This window comes from Nerophis ophidion, linkage group LG24 (genome assembly GCF_033978795.1).
Source record: "Nerophis ophidion isolate RoL-2023_Sa linkage group LG24, RoL_Noph_v1.0, whole genome shotgun sequence".
Classification (NCBI taxonomy): Eukaryota; Metazoa; Chordata; class Actinopteri; order Syngnathiformes; family Syngnathidae; genus Nerophis; species Nerophis ophidion.
Window position 1 is genome coordinate 36,521,028 of NC_084634.1, and position 19,215 is coordinate 36,540,242.

Below are 19,215 nucleotides of genomic sequence, written 5' to 3' on the forward strand. Positions count from 1 at the left end.
GGGGGTGTATTTAAAGGCCAGAGTATACAAATGAATTTTAAGACGGGACTTAAGTGCTTCTACTGAGGCAGCATCTCTAACTGTAACATGTAACAATGGTAATTAAATGACAAGTATGACACACTTTAACAAGTGTTTACAACTTTTTGTAGTAACAGAACAGCTACTGTCAACAACTTGTGATCTGATTGGCTATCGCAACTGTCTATCAACTGTATGTGCCTGTTGACTTACAGTGCACAGACATTGTTGATTCTGAAGGCCTCGGGCAGATTTGGTACAGCATGGCAACATATTGGCTGAATTCTGATTGGATACAAACTAAAATTAAAAACAACAGCACTGGAAGGAGCATAATATCAAGAGAATATCAATACTTGTACATATTTAGGGAAAGTAAAATAAAAATGTTTATCTTTAATTATGATCATGATTTCTGGTTGTGTTAGGCGTGCAGAGAAGGCCACTGCGTGAATCCCAGGTGTCAAAGTCAACACCCGCGGGTCAGATCTGGACCGCAAATGAATGATCCATGGCCCCCGAGGATGATATTTGATTGGTGTTAGAAGCGGCCCGCAGGCCACAGCCACCTGCTGCTGTTTTGCATGCATGGACTCAGGGAAAATTGCAGATAAGAGCCATAAGAAAGAATACAACTGTGTGACGGTCTCAAGCCGTTGTCTTGCGGGTTCCCAGGACCACCAAGGAAGGACATGACTTCGAGCAGTTTGACTTTGTTTATTTTTCAACAAACACCTCAGTCCAGGTCGCCTTAAAGCTCCTCTTTTCTGCTCGCTCGTCGTCTGTCTTCAGCTCTTCTCCTCTCTCGCTTTGCGCCAGCTGCACTCCTGCTTCTTCCAGTCTCCCCGCCTCTTTCCCCGACGTTCACGGCTGCCATCCTTTTATCCAGTGAAAGAGGATTGCTTGATTGTCCCCAGGTGCGTGATCTACACACCTGATCTTGATTGAGGCCTTGCTCCCGGTGCGCCCCGCCTCGCCGCTCGCTCGCCGTCGCCGTCTCCTCACCGCCATCCAGCCTGCCCTGCCTGCCTGTCTGTCGGACCGTTGGCTCCGCCTCTCCACAAACTTATTTATTTTTTATTTTCTCATTTTATTATTTATAAGCGGTAACTGGTCGGATCATCCAGCAGCACAATATTGCATTTTCAGTTTATAGTGCATGCAATTTAATTTATGCATTCGTCTTGATATTAAGGAACGTATATTTTTTTAAGGACATTTGTCAATCAATCAATCAATGTTTACTTATATAGCCCTAAATCACAAGTGTCTCAAAGGGCTGCACAAACCACAACGACATCCTCGGTATAGAGCCCACATAAGGGCAAGGAAAAACTCACCCCAGTGGGACGTCGGTGGCAGTGACAATGATGACTATGAGAAACCTTGGAGAGGACCGCATATGTGGGCAACCCCCCCACCCCCCCAAGGGACCGAAAGCAACGGATGTCGAGCGGGTCTAACATGATATTGTGGAGTATCACAAGTGTCTCAAAGGGCTGCACAATACACAACAACATCCTCGGCGTAGATCCCACATATGGGCAAGGAAAAACTCAACCAAACGGGATGACAATGAGAAACCTTGGAGGGGACCTCAGATGTATTTGGCCACCCCTCCAAATGATAAGAATCTGGAGTCCTGATCACTTGGCCCGGTGTATCAAATCAAGCACTTGGGCATGGAGACTGTTTCTACAAACATTTGTGAAAGAATGGGCCGCTCTCAGTGATTTCCTGCATTGAACTCTCATAGGATGCTACCTGTGCAACAAATCCAGTCGGGAAATTTCCTTGATCCTAAATATTCCAAAGTCAACTTTATTATAAGAAAAGTGAAGAGTTTGGGAACAACAGCAACTCAGCCACCAAGTGGTAGGCCACGTAAACTGACAGAGAAGGGTCGACGGATGCTGAAACCCAAAGTGCAAAAGACTTTTTGCACAGTCGGTTGCTACAGAGTTCCAAACTGCATGTGACCTTCCAATGAGCCCACGTACAGCACGCAGAGAGCTTCACGGAATGGGTTTCCATGGCCGCGCAGCAGCATCTAAGCCATGCATCACCAAGTCCGATGCAGTGGTGTAAAGCAAGTTGCCACTGGACTCTAGAGCACCTGAGACGTCTTCTCTGGACTGATGAATCACGCTTTTCCATCTGGCAATCTGATGGACCAGTCCGGGTTTGGAGGTTTCCAGGAGAACGCTACATTTCGGACTGCGTTGTGCCGAGTGTGAAATTTGGTGGAGGAGGAATTATGGTGTGGGGTTGGTTTTTCAGGAGTTGGGCTTGGCCACTTAGTTCCAGCGAAAGGAACTTTGAACGCTCCAGGATACCAAAACATTTTTCACTTATGTGAGTATAGGCAGGTTGCCAACTTTTGGTGTACATCTGTTCGTTTCTTCTTCCTTACCCCTCTCTGTTTCTTATAATTACTACACCTAATTAGTACGTGTTCTACAGACTCCTCCCCCTGACTTCCATCGCACTGTCCTGTTTGTTAACCTTGTCAGTATAATTAATTTCTTCCCTCCTTATTGCACATCCAACCCTTTCCATGTTTACACTCATGTTGTTTTTCCCATAAATGTTTTCCTTTGATTTCTCCATCCCACATCGAGGAGCGAGCAGTGGTAGCGACGACAGCGCAAGAGACTTCCTATATTGAAAAATAAAGCGAGTCAAACCTGCTAGAGAGAGATGTCCTTCCTGGGGGGTCAGTGGAACCCGAGCGGCGACAGGGAAAGTCGTCCACGTTTGGCGCCCAACCTGGCTGGACCACCGGAGGCTGGGGAGGGCGATCCCCTGTGGGCTTTCGTGAGCGCTCTCACGCAGCTGGCAGCAAGCAGCCGTCAAAATTGCCAACGCATGCAGGCGCTGGCGGACAAGGTGGGGGCAGGCGGCGAGTGCCCCCTCAAAGAAGAAGAAGATGAATCAGATGAGCGTGAAGAAGAAGGGGATGATGATGATGATGATGATGATGATGATGATGAATCAGTACAGGATGAATATGAAGAAAAAGAGGATGATGATGATGATGAAGAAGACCGAGACAAAGAAAAGGATGAAGAAAAAGGCAAAGAAATGGTTGTGGCTGACTCGCAAACTGAAGAGGACTACACAACACCAGCAGAGGGCGAGGATGCCACTTCCCCACCAGAGGAATAAGACAATACAGAAGAAGGAAAAGACAAGGAAGAGAAGACAGGTGGCCGTCTTCATTTCCCGCCCCTTCAAAAAAAGGAGGGGGGAGTAGGCTCAGCCGGTCGGAAGCCCGGCTTGCGTCTGGCGATAGAGGACTGTGGGGAGGCGGAGCAGGGCACGCTGGAGCCCTGCCCAAAATGGCGGCAAGGAGGCGGAGAATGCGGCTGAGCGGAGAGGCGGGCGTGCAGGGAGACACGCCGCAATCTAGATCAGGTGCGCAGCTCGCACACCTGTAAACAATCTCCTCGCAGTGTATAAAAGGGGAGAAGGAGGAGAGATCAGGGAAGAAGGAGTTGGAGAGCCTCCGGCAACGGATGAGGAACAAAAGCGAGAGAGAACAGCGCACAAGAGACGACGCGGACGACTAAAGAGCAAGTAGTGGAAGCGACGACGGCTCAAAAGACTTCCTATATTGAAAAATAAAGCGAGTCAAACCTGCTGGAGAGAGATGTCCTTCCTGGGTGGTCAGTGGAACCCGAGCGGCATGACTGCGAGGTAATCAATGCTAACATGCTATTTAGGCTAGCCGTATGTACATGTTGCATCATTATGCCTCGTTTGTTTGTTTACTTATGTCCTCTGTGTATTTAATTTATATTTCCATGTCTCATGACACATTATCTGTATGTAATATTGGGTGCATTTGTGTGGCAAGTTGTTCCAGACCACAGCAAACATTACCTAGCTTGCCAAAGATTGTAATAAATCCATCCAAAGAAGACAGTCTGCCATTTCCTTTAACTTGGACACACACATCTATACCTTTGGCCATTAAAAGCCAGTCATTTCCAGGAGTTATCTCACCTTCTTAATAGCCTCCGATTTATTAATGTTTTTTAATGTTGTAAAAATGTGTAGAATAAATATTGCATTTCAACATTTCTGTCAACAAAGATTTGCTTCACCCTGTCATTGTGCTGTTTGTTTGTAGTTTACCAGTCCAGCAGTGAGTAGCAACCTACTCGGATATTCATGTTTTTTGGAGATTTAAAAATACTTAAAAAACTTCAGTTTTTGAAAAAATAAATGATCATCATGTCTGAATTACAAATGAGATGATTTTATTTCTCTATATTCAGTGTTTTAATACGACCCATTATTTTTTTTAATGTAAAAAAAATAAGAAAATAGGAGTACTCCTAGGGCTCTGTGATGAAATATCTTGCCTGCAAAAGTCAATAGACTGGTTTGGTCAGATGGTTAATTATATGAATTATTGTTATTACTATTTTTGTGTTATTTTAATTTTAATTTTCATTTTGGATTTTCTCTCGTTCATGTGAGCTTCTCTCAAAGAATGTGTGAATGTGTGTGTGGGGAGGTAGTTTTGTTTTGTTTGGTTGTATTTGCTTTGTCTTGTGTGTTTTGTTTTCCCTCTGTTTGTTATATGTTTTAGCTGGTGTTATTTTGGAAAATAATTAAAAAAAATATAAATAAAAAATTTTATAAAATAACGGCCGCCATCGAACTTCCGCCTTCGGACATGCTCGTCTTAATAAAAAATAAATTGTCATCATCTCTGAAATACAATTTATATTATATAATTACTCTATATTCTGTGTTTTAATGCGAGACTTTTTTTTTATTAAAAAAAAAAACTAAAATATAAATAAAAAACTAAAAAATAATGGCCGCCATCGAACGTCCGCCCTCGGACATGCTAGTCCTTATAAAAAATAAATGATCATCATCTCTGAAATACAAATTAGATGATAAAATTACTCTATAATCAGTGTTTTAATGCGATACTTTTTTTTTAATTAAAAAAAAACAACTAAAATATAAAGACATAAAAACAAAATAATGGCGGCCATCGAACTTCCGCCCACGGACATGCTAGTCTTTATAAAAAATAAATTATCATCATCTCTGAAATAAAAAAATGATTATATAATTATATTCAGTGTTTTAATGCGATACTTTTTTATTATTATTTAAAAAATAAATAAAAATAAAATATAAATAAACTAAAAAAAATGATGTCCGCCATCGAACTTCCGCCCTGGGTCATGCTAGTCTTTATAAAAAATAAATTATCATCATCTTTGAAATACAAATTACATTATTTAATTACTTTATATTCAGTGTTTTAATGTGAGACTTCTTTTTTAATTAAAAATAAGCTAAAATATAAATGAACTAAAAAAAAATAATGGCCGCCATCGAACTTCCGCCCTCAGACATGCTTGTCTTTAAATAAAAAATAAATTATTATCATCTCTGAAATAAAAAATTGATTATATAATTACTCTATATTCAGTGTTTTAATGCAAGACTTTTTTTTAAAAATAAAACAAAAAATAAAATAAAAATAAATTTAAAAAAATTATGTCCGCCATCGAACTTCCGCCCTCAGACATGCTAGTCTACATAATTAAATAGATGGGTTGTACTTATATAGCACTTTTCTACCTTCAAGGTACTCAAAGCGTTTTGACACTACTTCCACATTTACCCATTCACACACACATTCACGGAGGGAGCTGCCATGCAAGGCGCCAACCAGCACCCATCAGGAGCAAGGGTGAAGTGTCTTGCTCAGGACACAACGGACGTGACGAGGTTGGTTCTAGGTGGGATTTGAACCAGTGACCCTCGGTTTGCGCACGGCCACTCTCCCATTGCGCCACATCGTCCCTGATAAAAAATAAGTTATCATCAGCTCTAAAATACAAATTAGATTACAAAATTAGTCTTTAATCAGTATTTTATGCGACACTTTTTTTTAAATGAAAAAATAAAAAATAAAATATAAAAAAAAAAAAAAAAAAAATGTCTGCCATCGAACTTCCGCCCTCGGACATGCTAGTCTTTATAAACAATAAATTATCATCATCTCTGAAATACAAATTAGATTATATAATTACTCTGTATTCAGTGTTTTAATGCAAAACTTTTTTTTTTTATTAAAAAAAAATATATATAAATAAATAAATAAAAAACAATGGCCGCCATCGAACTTCCGCCCTCGGACATGCTAGTCTATATGAAAAATAAATTATCGTCATCTCTGAAATACAAATTACATTATTTAATTACTCTATATTCAGTGTTTTAATGCGATCCTTTTTTTAATAAAAAAAAAACAAAACAACTAAAATATGAATAAAATAAAAACAATAATGGCCGCCATAGAACTTCCGCCCTCGGACATGCTCGTCTTAATAAACAATAAATAATCATCATCTCTGAAATACAAATTAGATTATATAATTACTCTATATTCAGCGTCTTAATTCGAGAACTTTTTTTTTGATTAAAAAAACAACTAAAATATAAATAAATTTAAAAAAAATAATGGCCGCCATAGAACTTCCGCCCTCGGACATGCTAGTCTTTATAAACAATAAATAATCATCATCTCTGAAATACAAATTAGATTATATAATTACTCTATATTCAGCGTCTTAATTCGAGAACTTTTTTTTTGATTAAAAAAACAACTAAAATATAAATAAATTAAAAAAAAATAATGGCCGCCATAGAACTTCCGCCCTCGGACATGCTAGTCTTTATAAAAAATAAATTATCATCATCTCTGAAATAAAAATTACATTATTTAATTACTCTATATTCGGTGTTTTAATGCGAGACTTTTTTTTTTTAAATAAAAAAAAACCCTAAAATATAAATAAATAAATAAAAAATAATGGCCGCCATCGAACTTCCGCCCTCGGACTTGCTAGTCCTTATAAAAAATAAATTATTATCATCTTTGACATACAAATTCGATTATATAATCACTCTGTATTCAGTGTTTTAATACGAAACTTTTTTTTGATTAAAAAAAATATATATATAGAAATAAAAAAATAAAAAATAATGGCTGCCATAGAACTTCCGCCCTCGGACATGCTAGTCTATATAAAAAATAAATTATCATCATCTCTGAAATACAAATTACATTATTTAATTACTCTATATTCAGTGTTTTAATGCGATACTTTTTTAAATAAGAAACAAAAAACAACTAAAATATAAATAAAATAAAAACAATAATGGCCGCCATAGAACTTCCGCCCTCGGACATGCTAGTCTATATAAAAAATAAATAATCATCATCTCTGAAATACAAATTACATTATTTAATTACTCTATATTCAGTGTTTTAATGCGAACAATTTTTTTATAAAAAAAAACAACAACTATAAACAAATTAAAAAAAATAATGTCCCCCATTGAACATCCGCCCTCGGACATGCTAGTCTTTATAAAAAATAAATCATCATCTCTGAAATACAAATTAGACCACATAATTACTCTATATTCAGTTTTTTAATGCGAGACTTTAAATTTTTTTTTTTATATATATATAAATAAATTGAAAAAAAGAATGGCCGCCATCGAACTTCCGCCCTCAGACATGCTAGTCTTTGTAAAAATAAAAAATATCATCCATGAAATAGAAATTACATTATATAATTACTCTATATTCAGTGTTTTAATGCGACACTTATTATTTTTATTTAAAAAAAAAAAATTAACTAAAAAAACAAAAGCTGCTTTTTTCAGGGGGCGGGAACATGACGTGAATAAACATGGCGGCATCGCAGTAGTTCAATCGTATCTCCATGTGAACTTAAAAGAGTCTCCTTCTTCTGTTGGTCGTTTTGGTACGAGGCACATATTTAGAATGGACTCATTCATATTCGTTTAGTTTGAGCCGGGATACTTTCGCGTTTCATCGAGTGTTTGGTCCACAACGGGGGTATAACAGTAAGTAACCGGCTGGTGTTGACACAAGCATGCCGTGGGTGCTAATTCTTGGATAGCTTACTGTCATTCAAATGTGATGCTTCATATTTCTCTAATTACCACATTTTTGCTTCCTTCCAGACATGGAAGAGGTTTCACCTCCACCAGGCAAAAGAAAAAGGCCTATAAAAAGTACAAACTTCCAGAATGCAAAGATAAGGGTGAAACGAGTTTATTGCTTGGTGTGTCGAATTCTTCATCCCAAAACTGTAAGTTCATTTTCATCATCTTTCTATACTGCTTATCCTCATTATGGTTACCGTTGGGCTCGGCGATATGGCCTTTTTTTAATATCTCGATATTTTTAAACCATATCGCGATACACCATATACAGTGGGGCGAAAAAGTATTTAGTAAGCCACCGATTGTGCAAGTTCTCCCACTTAAAATGATGACAGAGGTCTGTAATTTTCATCAAAGGTACACTTCAACTGTGAGAGACAGAATGTGAAAAAAAATCCAGGAATTCACATTGTAGGAATTTTAAAGATTTTTTTGTAAATTATGGTGGAAAATATGTATTTGGTCAACCATTCAAAGCTCTCACGGATGCAAGGAGGTTTTGGCTCAAAATCTCACGATACATGGCCCCATTCATTCTTTCCTTAACACGGATCAATCGTCCTGTCCCCTTAGCAGAAAAACAGCCCCAAAGCATGATGTTTACACCCCCATGCTTCACAATAGGTATGGTGTTCTTGGGATGCAACTCAGTATTCTTCTTCCTCCAAACACGACAAGTTGAGTTTATACCAAAATGGATACATGGATGATACAGCAAAGGATTGGGAGAATGTCATGTGGTCAGATGAAACCAAAATAGAACTTTTTGGTATAAACTCAACTCGTCGTGTTTGGAAGAAGAAGAATACTGAGTTGCATCCCAAGAACACCACACCTACTGTGAAGCATGGGGGTGGAAACATCATGCTTTGGGGCTGTTTTTCTGCTAAGGGGACAGGACGATTGATCCGTGTTAAGGAAAGAATGAATGGGGCCATGTATCGTGAATGGGTCAAAACACGCTGAGGCACTCTACAAGAAGGGGCAGAGCCGCCTCTACTTCCTCAGGAGGCTAGGATCCTTCAACGTCTGTACAAAGATGTTGAAGATGTTCTACGAGTCGGTGGTGGCGGGCGCCTTCTTGTACGCCGTGGCCTGCTGGGACAACAGGCTGAGAGCGAGAGACGCAAACAGACTGGACAAGCTGGTAAAGAAGGCCGGTAACGTGGTGGGAGTGGAGCTAGTTTCTCTGGCGGTGGTGTCAGAGAGCAGCATTCTAGCAAAACTCCCTAGCCATTTTGGACAACACTTCCCACCCACTACATTCGGACCTGGGGGAGAGAATGAGCACATTCAGTGGAAGGCTCAGACTCCCAAAATGCAACACAGGAGCTTCTTCATACCGACAGCCATCATACATGCATAATACATATGTTCCTTCTTGACTGCACTCAAATGTAGAATATATGTAGAATATATTTATATCATATATTATATATAATATAAATGATATTATTTATTATTATTATTGTCTATTGTGAGCGAACTGTGGTGCTGAATTTCCCCCAGGGATCAATAAACTACTTTCTATTCCATTCCATTCTAAAAAGACTCTTACGGCATGTGCCTCACAATACAAAGGTCCTGAGTTCAATCCCGGGCTCGGGATCTTTCTGTGTGGAGTTTGCATGTTCTCCCCGTGACTGCGTAGGTTCCCTCCGGGTACACTGACTTCTTCCCACCTCCAAAGACATGCACCTGGGGATAGGTTGATCGGCAACACTAAATGGTCCCTATTGTGTGAATGTTGTCTGTCTATCTGTGTTGGCCCTGTGATGAAGTGGCGACTTGTCCAGGGTATACTCCATCTTTCGCCTGAATGCAGCTGAGATAGGCTTTAGGGACTCCAAAAGGGACAAGCGGTAGAAAATGGATGGATGGATGTTGTCTGTTTATCTGTGTTGGCCCTGCGATGAGGTGGCGTAAGTGAACATGCTTATGGCATGTTCACCCACCACCTCTATTTTCAAGTCTTTCTCCATGATCATCGTGAAATTGGAGGAGGACATCAGTATATCAGTGACTAACTACAGCCACCAGCAAACCGCCAGTCACCATGCTCCTCGTCGTGCCTGCCAGCCAGTGTGGCTTGCTCATCGGCAAAGGGGGATGCAAAATCAAGGAAAAAAGTGTGTGTACCTTGTCTGCCCGAATGCAACTGAGATAGGCTCCAGCACCCCCCGCCTCCCCTAAAGGGTAGAAGATGGATGGATGGATGGATGTTATGTATAGGGTAATCACTTACTGCAGGGGTCGGCAACCTTTACCACTCAGAGCCGTTTTGACCCGTTTCACAAAATAAAGAAAACAACGGGAGCCACAAAACTGTTTTGAAATTTATAATGAAATAACACTGCATACAGTTGTTGTTTTTTTTTTGCTTTGTGCTATGTATAAACCAGGGGTCTAAGACACGCGGCCCGCACCTTAATATTTAATGTTAGTGCGGCCCGCAAGTTTTATATGAATGCCGCTTGACAACATCACACTTGCCAACCCTTCCAATTTTTCCGGGAGACTCCCGAATTTCAGGGTAACTATTCTCTCAAATTTCTGCAGATTTTCACCCAAACCACAATATTAAGGGCGTGCTATGATGGCACTGTTTCTGGGCCCTCTACAACCTGTACAAACAGCTTGCCAGCCCAGTCACATGTTGTATGTGGCTTCTGCAGACACACGTGTGCGACTGCAAGACATACTTGTTCAACAGCCATACAGGTCACACTGAGGGTGGCCGTATAAACAACTTTGACACTGTTACAAATATTTGCCACACTGTGAACCCACACCAAACAAGAATGACAAACACATTTCGGGAGAACATCCGCACCGTAACACAACATAAACAGAACAAATACCCAGAATCCCACGCATCCCTAACTCTTCCGGGCTACATTATGTACCCCCGCTATCAACAACCACCTTGTGCGTTGGTTGAGGTGGAAGCGGTTGGGGGCCGGGGTTTGGTGGTAGCGGGGGTGTATAATTTAGCCCGTAAGAATTAGTGATTCTGGTAGGGCTGGGCGAATTATCGATATATACGATATATTGCAGGTTTGTCTCAGTCACTATGTCGCACAATCGTAATATTCGATTATATGTTCTCACACCGTTGCTTTAAGCTGCGTGCATTACATTACTGGCGTTTCTCTCTCCTTCTCGTCTGTCCTTCTCACAGAGACTTAAAATAAGCCCGCCTTCTTACATACGTCACATGCTGTCGCGCATGTCTAAGCGTCACACGCTCTCGCCGAGAGCTATCGTTAGCATGGCTAACGTTAGCTGAGGCAGGTCGTGTTGCTTTTAGCTGCGTGCATCACACAACAGGCGTTTTAATTCTCACTCCTCCTCGTCTCTCATTCTCGCAGAGACTGAAAACAAGCCCGCCTTCTCACATACGTCACATACTCTCGCGAGTCTAGCGCCATAGCTATCGCCGATCAGAAAGAGAGAGCGAAACAACACAAATGGAGGAAGAACAATAAATGCCCAACATAAAGAGCAGGGAGTCCATCATTTGGCGGTGGTTTGGCTCCAAGTGGGAAGATAGTCAGCAGACAACAGCAATATGCTGTTCAATGTATATACTATGATGATTAATCTGTGTGATGACTGTATTATGCTGATAGTATATATTTTTACCATGAATTGATTAACGTGGACCCCGACTTAAACAAGTTGAAAAACTTATTCGGGTGTTACCATTTAGTGGTCAATTGTACGGAATATGTACTGTACTGTGCAATCTACCAATAAAAGTATCCATCAATGCAAAGTATGCAGCAGAAGTGTTATAACAAAAAGGTAGCAACACTATTTATTTGTTCTTTCATTTAAAAAGTCACCCGTGAGAGAATGAAGAGTATTTAATGAATACAGTTTTGGTCAATTGACTTAGTTGTGATTTCCCTCTCTGCATGAAAGTTTAAAAGTAGCATATATTAATGCAGTATGAAGAAGAATGTTTTAATGTAGACACATAGAATCATCATACTGCTGTGATTAAATGCATCAACTGTTCCTTCAAGGCCAAGGCAAAATATCGTAATATATATCGTATATCGCAATATGGCATAAAAATATTGCAATATTAATAAAAGCCAATATCGCCTAGCCCTAGATTCTGGGTATTTGTTCTGTTGTGTTTATGTTGTGTTACAGTGTGGATGTTCTCCCGAAATGTGTTTGTCATTCTTGTTTGGTGTGGGTTCACAGTGTGGCGCATACTAGTAAGAGTGTTAAAGTTGTTTATATCACAACCTTCATTGTGACCCGTATGGCTGTTGACCAAGTATGCCTTGCGGTCACTAACGTGTGATGACGGAGGGCCGCATTCTACATGTAACTGGCCGGCACGCAGATAGCTTGGTGTCAAAGCAAGTGTGACGAAATGTTATATAGGACGTTAACGGCATTGCCATCACGGCACGCTCTCAATATTGTCGGGGTGAAAATCGGAGTATGTTTACACCGGGAGATTTCTGGTAGAGGCACTGAAATCGGAAACCGATTATTCGCGGAGGGGTTGGCAAGTATGCAGCTGAGCCGCATCAGAATGATCAAAGATCCGCGGGTTGCTGACCCCTGACTTACTGGAATCGACTTCCACAAAATCTGGTATCAATCACCAGCATAGTGTGTTTTAAGTATAGACATGTCATGACTGTTTTTATTGATTATAGGACAAGCAGTAAAAAATGGATGGATAGTACTTCTTTTGTCACTTGTTGTTTGTCTTTGGTACACTATTGTGTATATTTTAGGCCATTAGTTCTTTGTTTTATTTATTTTTTTTAAAATATATTTTTATATTGAACCGTTGTGGTGAAGAAGGAGCTGAGCCGGAAGGCAAAGCTCTCAATTTACCGGTCCCATCCTCACCTATGGTCATGAGCTTTGGGTTATGACCGAAAGGACAAGATCACTGGTACGAGCGGCCGAAATGAGTTTCCTCCGCCTGGTGGCAGGTCTCTCCCTTAGAGATAGGGTGAGAAGCTCTGCCATCCGGGAGGAACTCAAAGTAAAGCCGCTGCTCCTCCACATGGAGAGGAGCAGGATGAGGTGGTTCAGGCATCTGGTCAGGATGCCACCTGAACGCCTCCCTAGGGAGGTGTTTCGGGCACGTCCGACCGGTAGGAGGCCACGGGGAAGACCCAGGACACGTTGGGAAGATTATTTTGGACTCTGGCGGTTTGGTGAACCCTGGTTTAGACAGTCTGCAATTCTGCTTTGAAATAACTTCTGGTTGTGGTGTCTCGCTATTTGGAAGAAAAAAAAAAATGTTTTGTCATTTTTTGTGTTTTTAAAATGCAATTCAAATAAAATTGTTGTTCGGTTGTTTTTAATTTTCATACATGAAAAAAAACATGCACTGACATAATGTTTGATGTCACATTGCAGGAATCATTGCAGCATATACATGGTATGAAACACCACAAAGAGCTGGAATTAGCGCTTGGCAAGTAGGTTAAATCCACACAAGTTTACACAGGAAGGCGGTCTGTGTCATTTCTGCTCTTATCCCTAAACAGTGTCTACTGTCATGACTGCCAGGCATGCAATATGTCCTCCATGGATATTGGTCAATACACCAAACACATTTGCACCGTTCAACATCAAACCAATTTGAACAGGCTATCTAAACAGAACGTGAAGGCCAATTCACTTAACAAAACTCTCAGCCCAGAGACCATCATGATGCTCAAGAAGAGGAACCAGAACCTAGCGAAGTGTGGGTAAGATTTATAACTTTATATTCGGTTTGTTTATAGAATTAAGAATTAACATTTCTTGTTCCACCAAACAGGAAAAAAGAAGTGAGAAAGAATAAAAAGAAACAGAAACAAATTGCTGGGCAGAAACGGGCGAATACACTGCAATATACCAGTCGACAACCCAATGCGGTGCACGCGGGTCCTGGTCCTGGTCCTGGTCCTAATCGCTTCAAACAAGGGAACCATACTGCTGTCGTCCAAAACAAGGAGAATAAACTGCATAAACACTTTGCCGCTAGAAGCAACCACTTTCAAAACGGCAGCCAGTTGGGTGGCGCCGAGATCCCAAGGCCAAATATGGTCCAACATCGCAGTCATTTGTACCAGGCTGTGAGCAAAGTCGATTTCACGAGTGATCAGCTCCCTGAGGTAGGAAGCCTTATCTTTGACCAATATGGGCGTAACGGATCTTCTCAACCGCCGCAAAGTGCTTCTGTGTCGCCCAAGTGCACGCCACATCCGGTTTCTATAGAAGACATGGACGTCAACACCATGCTAAAGGAAATTAGACGGGCACTTGGTGTAAGGGAGCCGTGCAGAGCGGATCGGGAAGCCCGAAAACAGAGCGCCGCAGAGTCGGGAGCTCGACCGTCTGAGGATTGCTCGTCAAACTTCAACAAGAACGTCGAAACACCTCAAGGAGACGCCGTCAACCCTGCTGGCGTGAAACAAGTATGCGCCCCTGGCCCCTCAGTCAGCAGGGAGACAAGCCGGTCGCTGGGCTCCGCGTCCACAGTTGAGTCCAACGGGAACAGTAGAGGCAAGGTTCGGATCGCTCACAAAGCAACAGGAGAGGTCGGTGTGAGAAAAGCCATCCCAAAGACTCCCGCTTTGTCCGGGCCTAAATGGAATCAGAAATCAAGGCAGCCACACAATGAGGTGAAGACAAACACGCAGGAGAGCAAAGTTGCGTTTCCAAGGTGAGGGAATCAATACAACACTTGAAAAAGTCAGACTTGACAGTCACCACATGCAGGGGTGTCCCAATTATTGGCCAATAAAAAAGAGCTTCAGGCCACAAATCAGTCCCTCCAGGATTTTGCGGGGTTTTTTTTAGATTATTGCGTCTTAAAGTACCCGAAATTGCGGCATTTTTAAAGCTTTTTTTCCCGATAACATTAAATCTGCTTATTTCAGGGCATTCAATCCATCGCAACTGGACTGTTTGGTTTGTCTTAATAGACGTTTAGCCCTGAGATGACAATGACCTGGACCTTCATAGACATTAGATGTTAAGTGTTCCTTGTAACTTCAAACTCAAAAAGCACAGGATTTCAACAAAAATTTGAAAACAAATACTGTACTAATGTTTTACTTATTTTATACATCACAGACTTAAAAGTGGATGCTACATGGCAGTAAAAGCACATGCTCTTGAGTTTATTGTCAAATTGTTGTGCCGTTTTACCAAATTACAACTAATGATGTTAATTTTTATTTACGATGAGAGAAAGACACCCCCAAAGGCTTCCTTATTGTCTGCTCTGTTGTCCACAATTTGCACACATTCTCCGTGTATGTTTTACACTTAAAATGTCTTATAACACAGTGGTCCCCAACCACCGATTGGTACCGGGCCGCAAAAGAAATATATATATATATATATATATATATATTTTTTTTAAGTTTAGGGTTTTTTTTAATTGTTATTAAATCAATCAATCAATCAATCAATGTTTACTTATGTAGCCCTAAATCACTAGTGTCTCAAAGGGCTGCACAGACCACTACGACATCCTCGGTAGGCCCACATAAGGGCAAGGAAAACTCACACCCAGTGGGACGTCGGTGACAATGATGACTATGAGAACCTTGGAGAGGAGGAAAGCAATGGATGTCGAGCGGGTCTAACATGATACTGTGAAAGTTCAATCCATAATGGATCCAACACAGTCGCGAGAGTCCAGTCCAAAGCGGATCCAACACAGCAGCGAGAGTCCCGTTCACAGCGGAGCCAGCAGGAAACCATCCCAAGCGGAGGCGGATCAGCAGCGCAGAGATGTCCCCAGCCGATACACAGGCAAGCAGTACATGGCCACCGGATCGGACCGGACCCCCTCCACAAGGGAGAGTGGGACATAGAAGAAAAAGAAAAGAAACGGCAGATCAACTGGTCTAAAAAGGGAGTCTATTTAAAGGCTAGAGTATACAAATGAGTTTTAAGGTGAGACTTAAATGCTTCTACTGAGGTGGCATCTCGAACTGTTACCGGGAGGGCATTTCAGAGTACTGGAGCCCGAAATGAAAACGCTCTATAGCCCGCAGACTTTTTTTGGGCTTTGGGAATCACTAATAAGCCGGAGTCCTTTGAACGCAGATTTCTTGCCGGGACATATGGTACAATATAATCGGCAAGATAGGATGGAGCTAGACCGTGTAGTATTTTATACGTAAGTAGTAAAACCTTAAAGTCACATCTTAAGTGCACAGGAAGCCAGTGCAGGTGAGCCAGTACAGGTGTAATGTGATCAAACTTTCTTGTTCTTGTCAAAAGTCTAGCAGCCGCATTTTGTACCAACTGTAATCTTTTAATGCTAGACATGGGGAGACCCGAAAATAATACGTTACAGTAGTCGAGGCAAGACGTAACAAACGCATGGATAATGAATCAACATAAAAAACACAATACATACATTATATATCAATATAGATCAATACAGTCTGCAGGGATAAAGTCCGTAAGCACACATGATTGTATTTCTTTATGATGAAAAAAACAAACAAACACCGGTCTGTGGGACAAATGTTCAAGCGTTGACCGGTCCGCAGCTACAAAAAGGTTGGGGACCACTGTTATAACATCTTAAACATTGATTTATTTTCCAATACATTTTCTCCTACACGTTTAGCGCATTTGTAAACTGTTGAGACCGACCTGTACTTTTTTGTGGGATTTTTGATAAATGAGAGACTAAGAGGTTATCACATTTCAACATAGAATAGAATAGAATGGACTTTGTTGTCATATTTGCATATAACGAGATTAAGGACTCCAATTTAAGGTGCGGTAGTGGGAACAAATATGGGGTAAAAATAAATTACGCAAAAGGTAATAAAGATAAAACTAAAAATTGAAATGAACAGACTACTAGCCAATAAAAATAAGCAATCCTGTACGATATACAAAACACTATACAAATAGAAAATACTGTACAATATACAGAACAAGACAAGAGTACCGGAGTAATAAATAACAATCAGTGTCGGATGTGTTGCACTCGAAGGGTAATATTGCACAGTAGGGTATTGTATAGGGGTGAATAATTTATTATAAGTTAGAGTTCAGGATGGTGACAGCTGTGGGAAAGAAGCTGTCTCTGAGCCTGTTTGTTCTGGCTCTGATGCACCTGTAGCGCCTGCCCGACGGCAGCAGGTCGAACAGGTGGAAGTCAGGGTGTGTGCTGTCCTTGGTGATGCTTTTTGCTCTGAGGCAACGAGAGTTGTGTAAATCCTTCAGGGAGGGGAGGGGGCAGCCGATGATTTCAACATCTATATCATGTAAATATTGCCTCTTTGATAGGTCCGCGTTGCAAATGAAAATATGTTAATTGCCTTACAATGGATAAATAGATAAAATATACAGTACAGGCCAAAAGTTTGGACACACCTCATTTCAATGCGTTTTCCCTTTTTTTTCATGACTATTTACATTGTAGATGGTCACTGAAGGCATCAAAACTATGACACCTGTGATTTGAAAACCATTTCAGGTGACTACCTCTTGAAGTTCATCAAGAGAATGCCAAGAGTGTGCTAAGCAGCAATCAGAGCAAAGGGTGGCTATTTTGAAGAAACCTGGATATAAAAAACATTTTCAGTTATTTCACCTTTTTTTGTTAAGTACATAACTCCACATGTGTTCATTCATAGTTTTGATGTAAATAGTCATGAAAATAAAGAAAACGCATTGAATGAGAAGGTATGTCCAAACTTTTGGTCTGTACTGTATATAAAATACATGAAAACTAGGAAGTGAGGATGCCTCATGCTTCCTTAATGTTTATCTACTACGTTATAATACAACAACAGTTTTAATTTTCCTGTGGGAACTCTCCTGAAGGAATCAATAAAGTTCTCTCTCTCTCTCTAGGTAGATCTGCTATGCGGGAAGATGACAGTTGTACCGTTTGAGATATATTGTTACACATTGCTGTTCCTGCTTTGTCTACACAAGAAACAAACATACGTTTTGATCAGATAGCTGACATGCGCATCTCAGCGCTGCTCAGAGTCAAATTTGATTGGGCGAAAATTACGCTGATAGGCCAAAATGTGCAAGAAAAGTGGCAAGGCTGAGCATTATTTGCCACAATTGGTTAGATTTGCGTGAATTGACGCAATCGCAACATGGCTAATTCCAGCAGGGACTGACAAATTGCCCATAGGCCAGACATTATAATTTTCCACGCCTGCCATATACAGTTGGTTAGATGTTCTTAAAAAAAAACCAAGTAATCGCTTAAGGTAAAATTCACAAATAAGGTAAATATGGAATTAAGATATGTTAAAGGCCATGATGTGGGCTGTCCAATATATGTAATGTGTTACCTATGCAGTACACTCTAATAACAATCAATCAAACCTTATTTATAAATAGAATAGAATAGAATAGAATAGAATAGAATAGAGTTTTATTGTCATTATGGCAATGAACAGGTTCAAAGAACAACGAAATTGGAGCAGCTCCTCCTAAGGTGCATATACAATATGGTAGTATAAATAGTAAAAAAAAAAAGATAGAGATGACAGATGTATCTATGTATATGTATCCACACAGATGCATATCTGCATGCATATGAATACATATACACACATACATAAAACATTATTGCACATTGTAGTCCGAAAAAATAGAAAAACATTTAAACATTACACATGAGGACATGATGGACATATTGTGCTCACTCAGTGCCTGTTTAATGCTACTATGGCTCTTGGGTAAAAGCTATTTTTTAGTCTATTGGTGCTCGCTTTTAGCACCCTGTAGCGTCTGCCTGAGGGTAGCAGTTCCAGGTGGCTGTGCCCGGGGTGGAATGGGTCTTTCAGGATGCTCTGTGCTTTCCTGAGACAGCGGGAGCTGTACAGGTCAGCCAGGGGGGGGGAGGGGGCATCCGATTAACTTCTGGGCGGTCTTTATGACTCTCTGGAGCGCCGTTCTCTCTGCGGCCGTGCAGCTGCTGAACCACACGCAGATGCAGTAGGTCAGGATGCTCTCAATGGAGCACCGGTAGAAGGACACCAGCAGTTCCTGTGAGAGGTGGTTGTTCCTGAGTATTCTCAGGAAGTCCAGTCTCTGGTGTGCCTTCTTGATGGTAGCCGTGGTGTTGGTGCTCCAGGATAGGTCGTCGTATGAAAATAGCTTTTCATACATAAAAGAAATGCAACGCAAAGTGCT

The 19,215-nt window shown here is 40.9% G+C and overlaps 1 protein-coding gene across 1 annotated transcript in view; it reads left to right on the top strand.

Moving 5' to 3' along the window:
- Positions 1 to 7,744: 7,744 nt before the first annotated feature.
- Positions 7,745 to 19,215, top strand: part of LOC133542304 (zinc finger protein 106-like) — a 37,432-nt gene continuing 25,961 nt past the window's right edge. Inside the window, exons 1-5 of the mRNA XM_061886302.1 lie at positions 7,745 to 7,941; positions 8,062 to 8,189; positions 13,447 to 13,508; positions 13,578 to 13,781; positions 13,853 to 14,740. Coding sequence (XP_061742286.1) covers positions 8,064 to 8,189; positions 13,447 to 13,508; positions 13,578 to 13,781; positions 13,853 to 14,740 — 1,280 coding nt within the window. The 5' untranslated portion in view covers positions 7,745 to 7,941; positions 8,062 to 8,063. The remainder of the gene's footprint in view (positions 7,942 to 8,061; positions 8,190 to 13,446; positions 13,509 to 13,577; positions 13,782 to 13,852; positions 14,741 to 19,215) is intronic.